This window comes from Malaclemys terrapin, chromosome 1, assembly GCF_027887155.1.
Source record: "Malaclemys terrapin pileata isolate rMalTer1 chromosome 1, rMalTer1.hap1, whole genome shotgun sequence".
Taxonomy (NCBI): Eukaryota; Metazoa; Chordata; order Testudines; family Emydidae; genus Malaclemys; species Malaclemys terrapin.
The window spans coordinates 291496423-291514581 of NC_071505.1; the positions used below are offsets into that span (position 1 = coordinate 291496423).

The 18159-nt window shown below is 42.6% G+C and overlaps 1 protein-coding gene across 8 annotated transcripts in view; it reads right to left on the bottom strand.

Annotated features, from left to right (window-relative positions):
- Positions 1 to 18159, bottom strand: part of ENOX1 (ecto-NOX disulfide-thiol exchanger 1) — a 494661-nt gene that overhangs the window by 129720 nt on the left and 346782 nt on the right. For all 8 annotated transcript variants that reach the window (XM_054014097.1, XM_054014088.1, XM_054014046.1 and 5 more), the window contains 3 exons: positions 14028 to 14201; positions 11661 to 11867; positions 3585 to 3818 (listed from right to left, as the gene is read on the bottom strand). In XM_054014097.1, the coding sequence (XP_053870072.1) occupies positions 3585 to 3818; positions 11661 to 11867; positions 14028 to 14201 (615 nt within the window). The remainder of the gene's footprint in view (positions 1 to 3584; positions 3819 to 11660; positions 11868 to 14027; positions 14202 to 18159) is intronic.

The window sequence follows — 18159 nt, forward strand, 5'->3', positions numbered from 1 at the left end:
AAAAGAGTTGAGTCCTTTAGATCTCAGAGCCATTTTTTTTGTGGTTGGCAGAGGAAGACCAGGCATGATAGTATCAAGTTTTAAGCATAATGAGCATGGGTTGAAATGTGCAATTTTGGTCCACTGGTTTTGCCTGCAGTTTTCTCTCAGGAATGTGGGCATCAGATGATCGGGATCAGGCTTGTCGGTCCATACTGCAAGACCATATACATTGTCTATATGGCTAATAAAGTTCCAAACAACCATGACGAATAAAGGATGAGGCCTCTGACTGAAACCTGTTTGGATTCTACAAAGCCTGTGCTGGCACAGTTGTCTCCAACTGGGTATTCAGTTCAGCATAAAACAAAGGAGAGTCAGGAAGTAGCGTTGCCATCATATTTGCACCTGGCCTTAAATGTTGGTGGTCTATCATTCCAAAACTAATTCCAGTTGACTGTCTCTCTTTTGCATGTGAGTTCCAGGATGAGATTAAGAGGGAACTTGTACAAAAAACCCCATTGCTCCACCAACCATGATGGTCTAATTGAGCTGACTGCGACCCCTGGTAGTGAAAGAGTCACTGACAGGGATTGATGTCTATGCAGATAATTCTTTTGGGTTAGGTTAAGATGTCATAGCGGAATTCTCTTTGTTTTTCTTTAATCAGCCATTTTCAGTCCACTGCTGGATGAAGGCCTACCCCACTAAGATCCACTTTACCAGGGAAGTATCTTGGTTGATTTCTGATAACTCTTGCATCTGGCCAACTTCTGGACCTTGTGTTCAAGCAGGGCTTTGAGACTGGGGTGTATGTGTATGTGGAAGTGGCACCCTTGTCACAGACTGACCGTTGCCCCTTCTGATCTGTTTTAACCGTCCACGTTCAGTGGCTAATGGAACGAATATACTTCAAGATGGCACAGAGACAGAATACTATTTAGTCAAACAGCTCACTTTATCACCGTGCCTGATAGGATTTTACAATGAACTTTTGTCTTCAGCCAATCACACAGTAGCTTTTATACCCTCTTACCAGACTTTTTCCTCAGTGGTCAATGGTACACCAGAAAAACCACAACACATGAAACAAGTGGGAAGATATTTGGAATAATGGAGGCAGAATTTTTATGCCAAGTCTGGCAGAGTACAATGATTTGTTGATGTCTTATGCTGTGGTTGTGCATAAGACAAGGAAAGATTTTTGCAACCTCCATTATAGAATCTACAAATATGTAAGCAGCAAAACTGGCCAGGGCTGTGTGTGGATGGCCTGGTGAATCCAGGTTGTCTCTACTCAGTTATCAAGTCAGATTTTCTTTGTTGTCAGGAATTTCCATGGGTACTTTGATGATAGAAAAATGCTTGGATCCAGATCAAACTGTCTGCCTCTGTGGTTGCAGAGCAGTATCTGAGGGTGGGGGAGGGAGATGTCAAATTTCTTTGCTTGAATTTTAGCCAGTATTGTTCAGTGAGGCTCTGGAACTGCTGCAGCAGTTGTAAACCTTGTGTGATGAAGGTTAGGGTAGAAGCACTGGGTTCATTATTGACGGTGTCAGTGCCATGTTTTGGGAGGGCATGGTAACAGCTGTCCTTACGAAAGCAATTGTGAGATCTCTGCTCAACGGTCCATCTTTCACGGAGGACAATCTTCCCTAACAACAGACTCATTTTGAACTTCCCTTTTCAGGGAAAATTTGTTAAGACTATTGTGGCAAAGCAAATCTGGTAACATCCCGAGCCTACGATTTCTTTGGTCCCAGTTAACCTTGAGTCCAGCCTGGATACCGTATGGAAACTGCAGTAGTTATGTTGCTCTAGCTCAGCTCTTGGAGCTGGACGAAGATCAAGCATCCAGGCTGATTTTAGTTCTGCCAGCTGCTTTCAATACCATACATAGATTGTGAGGCTCTGGTGATGCGTCTATGGTCTCTAGCAGGGATAGATGAAGTTTCTCTTGTGTTGCTCCATTCCTTTGTTTTTAAGAAGTCACAGGGTAGTACTAGCCAATGTATTATTTGTCCCAGGGGCTCTCTCTCATGTGGGGTACCACAGCATTCTATTCCTCTGCCCTCTTGTGTACGTTGTCTATGAGTCCTTGGGAAGGATCAGTGAGCAAGCATGGACATCAATATCTTCAGTATAATGATGAAACCCAACTCTGTGTGTTTACTTCAGCTGACCCAGGTGGTGCAGTTTGATACTTGTTCAGCAGAGGAGAGCTCCTGCAGGGACATGGAAGGAGGAGAGGCTTGTGAGCTCTCCTCCTCCCCCACCCACACTTGTGCGGCCACACACTATCTAGCCCACAGGTTGTCATGCTTAACAATGCTGTTGGAACCTTACCATTTACATTGCCTGACTTTGTTTTGTGTGTGTGATTTTTAACCTGCCACCTATCATTGTGATTTCCTAGTTATCTTCATTTAATTCCAGACATGAACTAGATTTGTATCCATGATCCACCTGTGATACAGATCTGTGTGGCTAGCACTATGCTCCCAGAGACAGTAGGGTGCGTCTCTGCAATACTCTCCAAAGATGCAGGAGCACACTGTGTGCTATTCTTATCCTGCTTTCCAAATGTGTGTTTCATAGTTAGCACAGTGTGCCAGTGTGTTGACAGCAAGATATTCCAAGTCTAATCTGAATAGTTACAATGGAAGAAGACAGTGGCAAGAATCATATTTTCTTGTGAGCTGGCACGCTGCAGAGGTAACATTTTTGGCCTCTGCTCTGGGGAAAGGATGCCAAGCCCAGTTGCTAGAAGCCTAATGGAAAACAAACTGAGAGGTGAGAGGAGCCATTTGCTTTAAAATGTTTATATCTTTACCATGATTCACATGTTAACTAATTATTATGGGTCCAAATCTTCAAGTCTGACCTTGACTAGTACTTACTCAGCACGTGTACAAACAAACAAACAAAAAACCCTACAAAAATAAAAATCAAACAACTACACAGCACACACTATTCTTCCCCTGGGGAGAGGATGTAAGAATGAACTACATGTGACAGTTATTAGTCACAGCACTTAATTAACTACTGAAAGGCACTCAGTGGTGAGAGCAGTCTAAGAACTCACACAGAAGAGTATACTCACGTAAGTAGTTCAGTAGTTGAATTCAGCGTAAGCCCAGTGCTACTCAACATGAGTAAGAGCTGTAGAATTGGTCCCTACATGTGAACAATGTATGTAAGAAACTGTGGCATTAAGAGTGACTTCTCCAAGATGGATGATTACGGTATGTCACATGAAAGACTCCCCTTATCCAAGGTGGATCTCATATGCTTAGGTTGGATTCCCTGCTCATGTACTATATACCTTGATGTAAAAAAGCAGAAAAAAACCATTCCAAAGACTTCTGAATGTTTAAATTAAATTGGTAAAATAAAAATGCCAGAAGGACACACACTGAAAAGTATGTACATATTATAATGGTGGCAACACCAGCAGCAGGGGGATGAAGGAAGAGGGCAAATAAAAGAGCATATTAGAGAGAAATCAGCAGCACTATTATGATGGGATTTGCTTTATCAGTGTTCTTACATCTGGGTGGCTTCTGCTCTTAGAGTATAATACAGTAGGAAAAAATGTCCATTACCTTTCAATTTTTCAGCCAGCAAAGTAGCTTCGTGTTCAGAATAATGCATTATTGCCGGAGGAGAGGGAGGTCGTAGTCGGTCTTCTTCCATTTTGCGCCTATGACGTTCTTCTCTGGCCAGCATTCTTTGTTTGCATTCCCATTCATAAAAGTCATCTCTTGCCTGAGCAAAATCAACATGAAGGCGACCTGAATCCTTTTTGTCTGTGCTAGATCCTAATCTCATGCGGTAACCTGAAAGCAACAAGCAGAACTGTTGCAGTTTTTATTTAATTATACATTTTAGGCAGTGGGGGGGAAAAATCAAAAGTTCATTTGCTTTTATCTAGCCACCTTGATCTCCTAACAACCATCTCATATCAAACTTTTCATTGTCATTTACATATACATCCAACCTTCTATATTTCTAAAGCATACAACACCACAGTAGCTGAGCTGATGGGATAGACTCACCCAGCGAAATTTGGATCCAGGTTTAGAACACCCTCAAACTTTGGGGTATTCCAGTTTGAGGTTCCAAACCTTTATAAGCACAGAGGTCACTTGCAAAACTGCACAGCAAGACTGGGTTTGGATTTTGAACCCCCCCAACCCTGGGAGTGTTTGGATCAGGCTTAGTTCTGGTTCAGAAGATTTGGACAAAAGATTGAAAGCCTTGAAAATCCCTGCCAGAGATAAATGAGCAAATTGTGTTATAGAAATTGCCAGCCCCAGGAATAATGCATCACACTCTGCATTGAAGCTGGACCTCAGGTTTTGACCTTTCATAGTCACAAACACAATATGCTAACAGCATGGGAGCAGATATAAATAGATGATCAAATTTAGTCTAAGAAGAACTGTATTTATACTCAATATTTTGTCTGAAAATGATTGTAATAGAGTACACTGGTTTATCAGAAGAAGCATCTTGTTGTAGACAATGTATAAAAGGTGCTTGTTATGTCCCTTCAGTAAGGTCTTATGTATTCATAGGTGGGTCAATGCTGCACCTGCTAAAACTAACAAATTGTAAGCTCCTTAATATAGTGACCATGCACAATGGGGCCCTGGTTTTCATTGGAACCTCTGGGTGCTAAACGAAGAAAGGTAATCCGCTGGGACAACACTGCACAACAGCTTAAGCTGAGCTGTTAGGATAGATCCTATTTTGCTAAGAATCCTTGGGATACTGTACAGATGCCTATTGGTGACAATGGGCAAAGGGTTCACTGCTCTTTATAAAGCAGCTCCTGTCTCAGCCCTGACAAACTCACTACCCCTAACACATCACTTTCACGGTATCAATATATGAAGGGTTGCATAGGAGGTCTCTATTGAAAGCTTTGCATGGTGTCAAGTATCAGGGGGTAGCCGTGTTAGTCTGTATCCACAAAAACAAACAAGGAGTCCGGTGGCACCTTAAAGACTAACAGAGTTATTTGGGCATAAGCTTTCGTGGGTAAAAAACCTGAAGAAATGAGTTTTTTTACCCACGAAAGCTTATGCCCAAATAAATCTGTTAGTCTTTAAGGTGCCACCGGACTCCTTGTTGTTATTGAAAGCTTGTAACTTATCAATACTTGTGATCACTGTGAGAGATGTGTGTATGGGTAATATTTATGGAATAATACGACTGTACTAAAAATTTTGCCCTTATGGTCTTGGAGTGAAAGTGAGTCACCAGGGGATCTTATGTCCTGGGGTAATGGCCCATTCAAGGTGGCTGAGGAGTTGTTACCTCTCCCTGGCTGGCCAATTATGTAATGTATTATTCATCTTGCCCCATCTCAGAAAATTCAATGGAAAACCTTCAAAGACAACTTGAAGGTAAAAAGGAACATTGCAACAGACAGAATATCACCCTATCTGTGAATAAAGACAAAAGACTATTTTGGTATATCCCATCCCAACACTGAGAGTGTGCAGGGCTTGTTGAGCAGGGCTGTTTCATGAAAGATTGGACTGTGGTTCCTGTGAAGCTCTGCAACAGACTGAACTTCAGGGAGAAAATCTATCGTATTAGATAGGAAGGTAACTATTAAGAAGGGTAGACCCTATTCACATTTTATGATTTTGTTTTGTATTGTTTCCATCACCCTCTCTTGTTTCTAGTGGAACCTGTATTCTTTTTTAAATAGACCTTCTTTCGTTTTATTATAAGTGCTCACAAGTGCTGTGCATTCTACAGGAATGGTGATTTAGAGTATAGGCGCTGACATCTGCTCCCGCCGGTGGATGCTTGACTTGCCTCTGCCCCCGTCCCCGTCCCAACTCCACCCCTTCCATGAGGCCCTGCCTCTTCCCCGCCCCCCTTTCCAACCCTTTTCTGAAAATCCCTGCCCCAACTCTGCCCCCTCCCTGCCCCTATTCTGACTCCTTCCTCAAATTGCTGCCCTGGCCCTGCCTCCTCCTCTGAGCGTGCCATGTTCCCGCTCCTCCCCCTCCCTCCCGGAGTGGCCAAACAGCTGTTTGGTGGCAGCTGGGTAGGAAGCGCTGGGAGGTAGGGGAGGAGCGGGGACGTGGCGTGCTCAGGGAAGGAGGTGGGGAAGGAGTCAGCGCCTCCCACAGAGTCACCCACAGAGTCACCGCCTATGATTTAGGGTAAAACTGGTAAACTGGGCCACATTGCTTCTGTGGGGGCAGAGGATCTGGGATTTCTGTGAGCAGCCAGTGGCAGGGACTGGATATCACAAGGGGACTCAGGAAATGGACTTCTCAGGTCTGGTATAGCCCAGAGGGGAATGCTCAAGAGGCTGAAAAGCAGGTAGTGTTATAGAGCTAACGCCCAGGGCTGGTCTTCACTACCCGCCCGGATCGGCGGGTAGAAATCGATCTCTCGGGGATCGATATATCGCATCTCATCGGGACGCGATAATCAACCCCCAAATTGATGCGCATACTCCACCAGCCCAGGTAGGAGTAAGCGCCGTCAACGGGGGAGCTGTGGTGGTCGATTTGCCGCCATCCTCACAGCGGGGTAAGTCGGATCAGATACGTCGAATTCAGCTACACTATTCCCGTAGCTGAATTTGCGTATCTGAAATCGATCCCACCCCCCCGTAGTGTAAACGTAGCCCCAGTCACCACCGGAAAGACTCCCTCTGGCTAAAGGTAGGAGGTATCAAGATGACTCAAAGCCCTGGATACCCCAAGAACTATCACAATCCTTTCTCAAGTTATACATTACTGACTGAAAGAAAATCTTAAAATAATCCTCCTAGTTCTTAACCAGTGCTTCAGGGGAAATTTTAGTGAGTGCAGGAAGCTATAAACAGCGCATACAATCACAGGAGACACTGAAAAATAGGTAGAATCCGCCATTTTGCAGAAGGATTGCACAAATCCCACTATGCCCACCCTTGTAATAAGGGTACGAGGGGAACAGTCCAATAGGGGCCTCTGGATCCTTTGCATGCTGGGTAGCTGAGCTCCACGCTGGCTCTGGTTAGGCTGTCCCTAAAGTAAGTCACTCTATTAATCTATCTCGATGCATTTATGAAGACCCAATGACTGGGGACTCCTGTGTACGGCGCATGAAAAGGCAGAAGCTGTTTTTCTTCCCATAAACTTGAACAGCAGCCACTGCCTGCCTGTGCCTTGAGCAGGTTTGATCCTGTCCCTCCTGGATACCACAGGGTTCCAACGCAGCCTTTGGGCTTTGTACGGGGAAGGGCAAACCTGGGCTTTGAACGGCGAGGGGTGAATGCTGTGACACACTGAGTGCACTTCTAACTTAGGGCAATAATATGTTCTATCTGATTGTTATTAAGGGGGTTATTGTATAGATTAAAAATGGTTAGTTAAAACAGAGGTTGACTGCACATATGCAGAAAAGGGGACAATGGCTTCAGATACTTAAGAGACAATGAAGGTGATATTTGCTTTGAAGTTTTACATCTAACACCCAGTCTAGCTTGGCAAAGGGGAGAGGGGTTCCAGCTTGCAACCACAGGAAACCTGGAACAAAGAACAGCCCACAAGGACAGGGCAGAGAGAGACTGTTGGAGAACAAACTGACACCCAGAGCCCAGAGATTAGGAGACTGGGGTAAGATAGGCCTGCCTAAGCCTTTAGGAAAGATAAACATGTGTACAGATTGTTACTGTTTTAAACTCTTCTCCTATACTTTTCCATTTTCCCACAGTTAAAATTAAACAATACTTTAGTTTAAGAAAGCCATTTGGTGTCACTGTATTCTCCACTGGCCACAAGATATCAAATGGAAGAACCACAGGTACTCGAACCCACTCAGACCTGTTGGGGGTAAGGACTCCCCGGCTGCTGTAACCAAAGACCTGGTCTGCGAGTGGGAGAATGGCGTGAGTTCACTCCAGGGAGGTAGAGGTCTGAGGCCTTCTACTAGTGGGGGATGCACTCAGAGAGGCATAAGAAGAGGTCTGCGGTGCAGCTAGCTCTGTAACCATGACAAATGTCAGACAAATCAATTGACTCCCAGCATGTATTTCTCAACTAACGAATTTTGTAAGAACCTTATCAGTCGTGTCTGAGGGACACTGCCGAAGTACCCAGGGTCATGAGCCTAAAATTAGATTTCCCAGCTGTGTTGTGTTTTTCACTCTGTATGACCTTGTGAATGCACCCCCTCTGTTCTGCTTGTCTCCTCTGTTGTTATGAGCAGATAGGGTATTGAAATGTGTAAGAGTCTTGCTCTTGGAGCCTTTCAGAGAGTAAGATTCTTACATATGTCCAAACTCTGCCCATTCACAATGACAAAGGAGCGAAGTGGGAGGGCTGGTATAAAGGTGGTTGCACCCTAATCCAACGAAAACCTGGAGTGTGCGATTGGGAAGCTGAATTTTATCAGAGCAGCCCTGTCTTTTGGGAGCAGATAGAGAGAAAGGTGTAGAGAGGAAGGTGCAGTTTGAGCACAGCACAGGGAGCCAGGAATATCTGCGTTTCACTCCTAGATTTGGTGTCCTTCACAAGAGAATTTTCAAAAGACCTCTTTAGGGCAGCCAGTTTTGAGTGCATCCATGAATGACTGAAAATCAGATTGACTGTTTGGCCGCTCTGGCTGCACTGGCCAACCAGCCAAAGGGTTTTTGTGAGCATCCATGTCATAATGTCAAAACTAGTCCCACTGTTTCAAAATGTCACAGCAGCCCTCCTTAGGCACAGTCAATCTAGGCACTTCAGCAGTCCTTAAATGGACTATTGGGACAGTACAATGGCCTCAGCAGTATCTGGATTGAGATAAACTCAGATAGGTGTGTGGCTGGCATGACCATACACTGGGTGGTGTGTGTGTGTGTCTGTCAGACTCTGCTTTGTTTACAGAGCCCCCTGCAAGTCAGTCAGCATGGCAGCGGTGAGTTGTAGAGAAGTCTGAACGCCTGCTATCTTCCATTATTTTATGCTCTTAACAGTGTTCAAAGGTATTTGAACAGATAATAGCACCCCCCACACCCTTTTCAGACCTCCTCCTGGAAGAGCAATGAATTTCACTCACACGTCTTCCCACCTAGGTGCTTGGAACAGCAGCTAGCATTAACTGCATGCAGGATGTGTCATTTTAAATCTCTGTTTCTCACACACAGACAGAGGAAGGAATTTTGGTCACTCACCAGGAGCCTAACTTTAAAAGAGCAGCACCAGGAAAAATCAATTACTATGCTGTAAAAATAAAAACCAGCCTTTCCATGTTCCACATCTAGTATATGCTCCAAGACTTACCTTTTGTGATTGGGTGTAACTGAGCAGGGAGCTGGCCAGTGAATGCCCTGAATACAGGGAGAGACATCCAAAAGAGAGGGCCTAGGGGCATGAGCATTGAGTGGGGGCTTAAAAATGACATTATACATTGCCTGGATACTCAGCACTGGGCAGAAACTGGGACACATTAGTAGATATAAATCATATTCAAGGTTTTGCCCATAATCTTGAAAGTTCTCCACAGGGCCGGGCACTGGCAATCTAAGATACTGTCCTGCTCTTTGTGTCCATGACTGCTTAGAGTTTCACGAGCTATGGAACCATCCCAGTCATGAGGGTGAAACATATGAGGGCAGGAAGCAGAACTTTCTCATCAGCTGGTCATGGCTATTTGGAATTCACTTCCATAACAGATCAGAATGGCAGCGAACTGCACAACCTTCAGAGCAGAATGTACGCGTCTCCAGCTTAGCAGTACTGCAATCAAAACCCAACATAATGCCTCCTCCCAACCCCCCAAACATCCATTTGGAGTTAGAAGGGAAAGAACTAGCCATTAGACTGCTTAATGGATTTTATAATTGCATAAGGTACTATGGAACTAAGCATGGGATAAATACCTAGATAGATTAGATTAGATTGGATAGACAGATAAAACCGATTAGACAGACTAACTCATCATTATCAAAGGCATGGTTTTCCCTCATATAACAAGTATAGTGAAGTTATAATAAATTATACATTCTATTTGTAGGTCTCTTTTGTATATTATAGTCTTGGGAAATTGCTTTAACTGTATGTTTTTCTTCTACCATTTCCAAATGCATTATGTTTCAAAACACTATAAAGATCAGTTAGAAAAACACAGTCATTCAGTACAATTAAAACCTGCCTCTAGTGCATGATCTGTGTTCTCTGCAGTGCTGGAAAACAGTCAAGGCCCTGAGTTTACTGCAGAATTCCATGGAAATCAGGGCTGACAGCACAAGTTAGCTGATTATGGAAGCAATGCTCACCTGTTTCTTTTTCTCTATCCCTCACTCCCAACCCACTGTCCCTTCTTTAGTGTGGCTGGAGACACTAGGTAAAAAGTCTCTGCCAGAGGAACAAATGGAACGAAGAAAGAGGAAGAGAAGGAGAGAGAAGAATATGGAGATAGGGAGGAAAGGAAAACAGAAGAAAGCAGAGGTGGGAGAGTAAAGAGGAGAGTTATGCAAGCAGCAGTGAAAAGGAAGAGTGAACAAAGAGGGAGGGGGAAGGATGGAATGAAGAATGAAGGGGAGAGTCAGGAAGGAGAAAGTCATGGGAGCTTGGAAATAAACCTGCACAGAATGAGGGGAAAGGGGAGCAGAAAGGGAGTTTAACTTCCACCGCTGCTCTTTCCTGATTGTCCCCTAACTATAATACATTATCAAAAAGAAACTGGCAAAATTGGAAGTAATACATTGCATATATAATAATCAGCAGACCTCATGTTTCAGCATTTAAGGCAATTAGGGGTCAGAAGGAAACTTTCTTTGGGGTCAAGTTATCTCATATCTGCCTCCTCAGGATTCCTGTAACCATCCTCTGAAGGATCTGGTGTCAGTCACTGTCAGAGACAGGATACTGAACTAGCTGGACTTTGATTCTGATCTAGCTTTTAAAATTTCCTTAAAAAAATGATTTCACCTCCCCGAGCTCGAAAGACAGGAAATTCAAAATAAAATAATAATAATAATACTTTTTTTAAAAGAAAGAGTGGCTTTCTCTTTGTAAATGAGGTTTTTCCATGTCACAATTTAACATTCACCCAAGTTTAAAGGCATGAAACTTGATTTTTGTTTTAAAAAATGGTAGTTGGTGGAGATCTTAAGGAACATCCCCAACACTATACTAGGTCAGATTTTCTCATGAGGAGTAGTACTCTATTGAACAGATATTCCCATCAAAGTCAATGGGACTTTTTGTGGAGAAAGGTCTTACTCTGTATGTGTATGGGTATCAGAATCAGACCTATAATGTACTTAAGAAGGTAGAATCCTTTCAGCCACACTGCAGAATGCATAAAAATATGCCAGTGAAACTTCCAGAGCTTGTCACAGAAACTGGCACTGAAGTATTGCAGCAATCCTGGCCCAGGGCCCTCCACTCCTCCCCTCCCCACCCCAACGTATGAATAAAAACCATATAAACCTGCATAAAACCGAAAATAATTGTCAGGGATGGTGGGAAATTGCTCCGGGGTAGGTAAAATTCACAGAATCACACACTAGTCTTGGTGAGCACAGGAAAATGTGGAATTACACCGTTGCCACTCCTAGCCAAAGCTGCTGAGCTCAAGCAACACTCGCTCAGATAAAGGCTAAGAAAATAAGCACACATTAGCATCATAAAATACAAATGAGAAGCACAGAAAATCCATTAAAGAATGTGAAGTACCAGAAAGGTAAATGGCTTTATCAACCATGAACTCCTCTGCAAAACGAATGTGACAAAAATTCTTCTTGCTTTTCCGAATAGCTGTAATATCTCCACACTGCTCAAAGACTTCCTGAATAATTTCCTCAGTAGCATTTTCTGGTAAACCGCCAACAAACACAGTCTTACACCCAGGAGGTCTCTCTCTCGTGGAAGGTGGTGGAAGATCTAAGTAAAAACAAAAATCACACTGGAACACAAGGCTTTGTCTTTTTATCCATTCATCCCAATCATCCCAATAATCAATTTTATGCACTAAAAATTATTCTGAATAGCAATTTATTTGGGAGGGGGTTGGGGTCAGGGACAATTAAATATTTTAGGGACTGGCCAAAACTGAATCCCTGAATTGGCACTATTTCCAATTTTGATTGTTGGTTTCAGAGTCAAATCCCTGCCATTATGATTTGCTGTCCAGGTCAGATCCAGAACCCAAAGGGGTCTATTTTCCTACTTGGATTCAATTGAAATCCCACAAGAAAAGTCTGTGATATTTTGGATGAGAGGAACCTTAATGCTGACATGACCACAGACACAAACCCTAAACTCTAGTATAAATCTGAGCTGGGTCTGAACTCAGCCACCCTGGCTCGTCATCTCTAATTTTTTACACAACACCAACTCAAATCGATGGGTGATGAAAATCAGGCCACATTTGTTTAGGTGCCTGCATATGGACACGGGAGCCTAACTTCAGGCACTCAGGTTTGAAGATGTTACCCAGTCTTAGCATAATTTCATTTCTCTTTTGTAATACAGAAGCATAGCAAACAGCAAAACAGAGTGGGAAACACGATGAAATGACAACATGATGAAAACCCTCTGCCGGTTATCTACTTTGTCTTGTTGCCAGATAATAGAACAGAGACTAGAGCAAGGGAAGGATAACCTAACAGCACACAGAATACTCATTTGGCTGTGAAACACCACAGGATGAAGTGACTTTAAAAAAAATTATCATTTACAAAGTTAAATTTTTGGAGGCTCTATAAAAGATAGAGTGTACATTGTCATAATGTTTCACCTTGTTTATATGTAGATTATTAGAGCACTTTTCTGGGGGGGAAAACAGTTACAAGCCAACATTGATTAATATGAATTAGTTATTTGGCACTTAAATACAGTGAGTGAGGTTAGTCTTTTAATTGTTTTTGAAACCCAGTCTGTTTGCTTAAACAATGGGCTAGGCACTGTACAAACACAGAGCAAAATTCTGTTTGCCTCGCTTTCTTTTTTTCCCATGGTGCTGGGTGAAAGGCACCAACTGATGACCCTAGGAACTGAAGTCCTTTGATTTAGTCACAAGATTCTGCCTTGCTCAGTGGGAAGAGTCCATCTTTCATTTGCACAGCCCATGCAAGATTCCAGTCCCTGCACTCAAGGGAGCATAGGGACTGCTTCCCAGGGCAAACATGGTGCTTTAAAAGGGCAGGGAGATGGAGCTGTAGATTTGCCCTCTCTACATGTCAAGATTTGGCCACCAGCCTGGGGCGACTATGCCGTATGCCATGACATTCCTTCTGTACCCTGGGGAGTTCCCAAGTGCTCTCTGCGGGCAGCTCAGCTCATCACCACTTATTACAGCCAGTGGGCACTTTGCACAGTCTACCCCAGAAGAGGTACACAGTGGATGACCGTTGTGTAAGCTTCCCGGTATCTCCTTACCAACCCACTTTCCCCACAACTCAGAGGGAACCCCTCTAGGGGGTGAGGCAATAGGTGAGTCTTCATGCTCATTCTCACTGAAGTCTCTCTTCTCAGACTGTCAACAATGGTGCCTCATCTGTGTGCTGTTTTTGTGATGTGAACACCTGATCATGGGAACTAGACTAAGAGCACCACACTCAGTTCATAAGGTCCAGTGAATAACCATCAAACAGTGACAATTTTCCATCGCTACTGACTTGTGCTGGATTTGAATGAGTGACATAGAAATGAAAAAGAAATACAGAGGGGAATGGCTTATTAAAACTAAGTGAGACTTCCAGTCTCCTTCAGCTTTGTTAGATTAATCCACTTTCTTTTCTTATACAACGTATTCCTATGTTTGCCCTTGTATTTGTAAAGATAAATGAACATGTTCTAATATTCTACCACACTGCATACACGCAACACTTACATACAATTTGGTTGGAAACATTTTAGTTACCAGCGCATATCCAAAAATTATTAACTTTATTAAATCAGTTCTATTTCTTGCATGCATGCCACTGTGGTTTTGTATTTATAAAGAAAATGTGCTCAAATACTGTTTGGCACCTAGAAACATTTTATGCAAAATATTAAGAAAACAAGATTGATAAGCATTCTTTCATCAGATCCACTTACTTGGGTTTGGAGGGAAGAGTGTACAGCTTTTGCAGTGAATTATTTCTTTGACTACAGGCACATCTGTTGGTGGTGGCGGCGGTACTAACCCCATGCCTGGTATCATCGGGTTAATTGGAGTTATTCCAGTCATCATGCTGAGGCTTGGATCAAAGCCTGGTACACAGATTGAATCTGTAAATACATCACATAAAACCGTGGCTTATAAATCTTGAAACTACTTCTTGTTTCCATTTTCCTGCACAGACCGTTTTGCTCTAGGCTTTTTTTCTAGGTATCACTGGATAAAAAAAGGAAAAAGAAAAAAAAAAAAAAAAGGCTGAATTTCAGCCATCCAGCCCACTGAAAACAAATTAAAACTATGCATAAAGGAGGAAATGTTATATCATTTAAAATATTAATATGACTGAGTGCAACACAGCACATTAACGTGTAAAACCATGCACCATCAAGCTCTGTTATTATCTAGAATGCAATTTTCTGTTTTATAATGCCAGTGTGATGTTTACACTGCCTTCTGACCCAGAATGTGGGAAGAATATCATTTAACACTGATATGCCCTCTATATCTAATTGTCAGTTTTAACAAAACGTAGTCTTCTCACATAAGAGACCTTGATTTATGAACACCATGGAAAAAGCTCCACTTCTAAGTGTGTTTTATATAAGTCTGGCCTGACAAAAATTCCAAATGTTTTTTTCTTGGAAACTAAAGTTGGTACTGCACCTAATAAGATCTTGTTTGAAGCTGAGAATTAACTTATTCTCAAGCTGGTATTTAGCTGGTTTAGTAAATTCTCTTAAACACACCTATTATTAAATACATATTTATAGTTCCCTTAGTAAATTCATATGAAAGGCATATTTGGTTTTCATACACCCTTCATACATCTCTTTGCCAAACATTACATACATATTGTTTAAATCTGAAATTTAGTTGGATTTTATAGCACCAAACCTGTGGCATCCTGAATTAGAATAAGCAGATGTTTTAGATGAACATGAAGTCAGTTTTTTAAATTCTCATTTGTTAGAAACATGTTTTTTTGGTTTCTTGAGGCACAATAAATAAAATATTTTGAGAGAGCGATCTCTTTGTTGGCACAACACTGCTGCTATTTGATGTCATCAATTATTTAAAAGAAAAGTGAGTTACTTGGGTTGTTCACAGGTTTTCTGCAGAGCTTTCTGGATAGCAATTGCGAAGTATTTAATGGTGCATGCAAAGTCAGGAGTTAGTTCAGCAGCTTGGGAGTGTGCTTTGGACAAAGAGAGAAACTGTCTTTTTTTGAGAGTACAAATTGGCAAACTTGAACTACACCTTGTTATGAGGCAGCATGATGATTGGTCCACGCATAGACCCAAGAACCTGGAAATCCTCAATTGTAATCCTCGGTCTGGCACTGATATGCTGTGTGGCCCTGGGCAAGTGTACTAACTGCTCTGCAGCTGTAAAACAAGTATAATAACACTTCCTACCTGCAAAGATTAACTCAAGTGTGTTTAGCACTTTGTAGGTGTAAAGCACACTGCAAAGTGCTAAATATGATCTCTGTATTATTATTTGCTGAAATACCAGTAATCCTCTTTTACCAAATTCACATAACAAAAAACCAAAAGTCAAAATGCTCTGGCTGAGAACTGCTATGCCAGTAGAAATACTCTCTAGTTCCGCTGCACACTCCCGATTGCCCCAACACTGACTATGTTCTGCTTTCAAGCCATTCTGTTTTATAGCAAGCGCACAGCAAGCAAGAATTTGCTCTAGGCTTATTGAAGACTAGTATTAATGAAAGCTCATGATATTACATTACTTTTTTCTAATAAGTGGGCTTATGAAAAAGGATTTGCTCTGGGTGTGAATTTTTTCCCTTTTTCTTTCTTTTTTTTTTAATATAGAGGCATGTACATTGCTTCCAGATTATGCTTTGAAACTCCACAGCTGCCATTTATTTCATGGGAGGCAGTGGCTGCCATATTAAACATTCATGTTTCGGGAGTGCTGTGAGATAAACTCAGAGGTGAAAGGACGGGATGCAATTCACGCGAGTCCTTAGGCGATTCTAATTTTCTCACTCGCATTTTTAAAAGTCACACTGCTGACAGTCACAGCAGGCCATGATCTCCCAAAAGCAGCCTGCGGTGGATAGAAGCCCATCCTTACAACTTCCTACAAGAAGTGCCTGGATAGTTCCATCACAAACAAAAAGTAACATTGCATAGTACTGAATGTGATACCTTCTATCATGTCACACCCAGATAGGTAACTATATGCAGCATCCACAGCAGGACCAACACATTCTGAAAGATGCAGGGAATCAGGCAAAGTTCTCCATGCTGCTAATGCATCTCTCAGGGGCTTTCTAGAAGCCAGTGGCAAACACTACCATCTGGTTGTACTCATGTAGGATGTATAAAGGTTGCATAGGGCCAATACTTCTGTGCTATATTTCAACATGCCCTGGCATCTCTGTCCCCTGATAGGTGCATGTGGTGAGACAGAGGCATAGTCAGGAGCTCCTGAAAACTAATTTCACTTCTCACAGGGCCTGATCCAAACCTCAATGAAGTTAATGAAAGATTCTTGTTGATTTCAGTGAGCTTTGGCTTAGGTCACAATGGCTTTCTCTGTGGCTTTGGGCAAGTCATTTAACTTCTGAGGTTCAGCTTCCCTAGCTGTTAAATTGAGACTGAAACACCTGCATGCCTCACAGGGGTTTTGTGAGGATGCATTAGTTATGTTTGTAAAGCACACTGAAGAAGGAAAACATTATATGAATGCTAGGAGTTGTTATTATGGATTGCAGTGTTGCAAACATTTCCCAGCCATGACATCTGCATGTATTTGACTGTGAACTAGGGTCTTGTAGCTAACCCCCTTGCAACTTCCAACAAAGAAATTCAGTGGATATGCCATAATACAGTACAATGTGCTATGCTTATGTTTCACTCATACAGTAATGGGAAATAGGTGTTTTATATTTCTTTTCTAGTTGTCTTTATTTCATCATTGTGAACAGCTTGGGGATATAACAGCAAGTTAATCATTTACTCACAAAGTGAGAACTTGACATTTTATTTTCCTTTTGGAGGTTCTACTTTATTTTGCTGGCCAGTACCACACCAAACCTGTTTAACAGATACACAGGGTCTCTTTCTCACATGGGCTACAGTATCTCTTTGGCCACAGTAACAGATTTCCCAAACCTTAAGTTTGCCTTTCTATTTTCAACTGGATTAAGATCACCCTACCAATCTATCTATTACCAGATAAGAATGTTTTTCTTCTTGTGTTTAACATTTTGTTTCACTCCCACTGGACCAGATTACTAAAAATTAGACCTTTTTAAAAAATGGATAATCAAGGACAGTATTATGGAGATAATGAGTTCTTCAAAGCACTTCTATCTTACAGTACCTCCTCAGTCTTTCCTGGATTCAGTTTCAGCCATATGGTCTTCATACAGCTGGTAATCTTGACCAGGCTCTTGTGGTATGTCTACACTATGAAATTAGGTTGAATTTACAGAAGTCGATTTTTTAGGAAGCAATTTTATACAGTCGATTGTGTGTGTCCCCACTAAGCGCATTAAGTCGGCTGAGAGCGTCCACATTACTGAGGCTAGTGTCAACTTTCGGAGCGTTGCACAGTGGGTAGCTATCCCACAGTTCCCGCAGTCTCCGCCGCCCATCGGAATTCTGGGTTGAGCTCCCAATGCCTCATGGTGCAAAAACATTGTTGCGGGTGGTTTTGGGTACGTCGTCAATCACTCCTCCCGCCGTGAAAACAATGTCAGACAATCGTTTCGCGCCTTTTTTCCGTGCAGGCGCCATACTGCTTTCAGCAGATGGTGCAGTAGGACTGCTAACCGTCGTCATTGAACAACCACTCCCGCTGCCACTCTGCTCTCCTGCTCTGGCCACAGATGGTGCAATAGGTCGGAAAAACTGTTCTTCCAATCACCGCTTCCGCTGCCGCTCTGCTCTCCTGGTCTCCTGGTGGTCTCGCAGGTCCTCTATATGACTGTCGTCATCCGCCGCTTCCACTGCAACTCTGCTCTCCTCCTGTCTCACTATACCATGGCAAGCGTGCGGCCTGCTCAGTTCAGCTAACGGACACCGCCACTGTTGT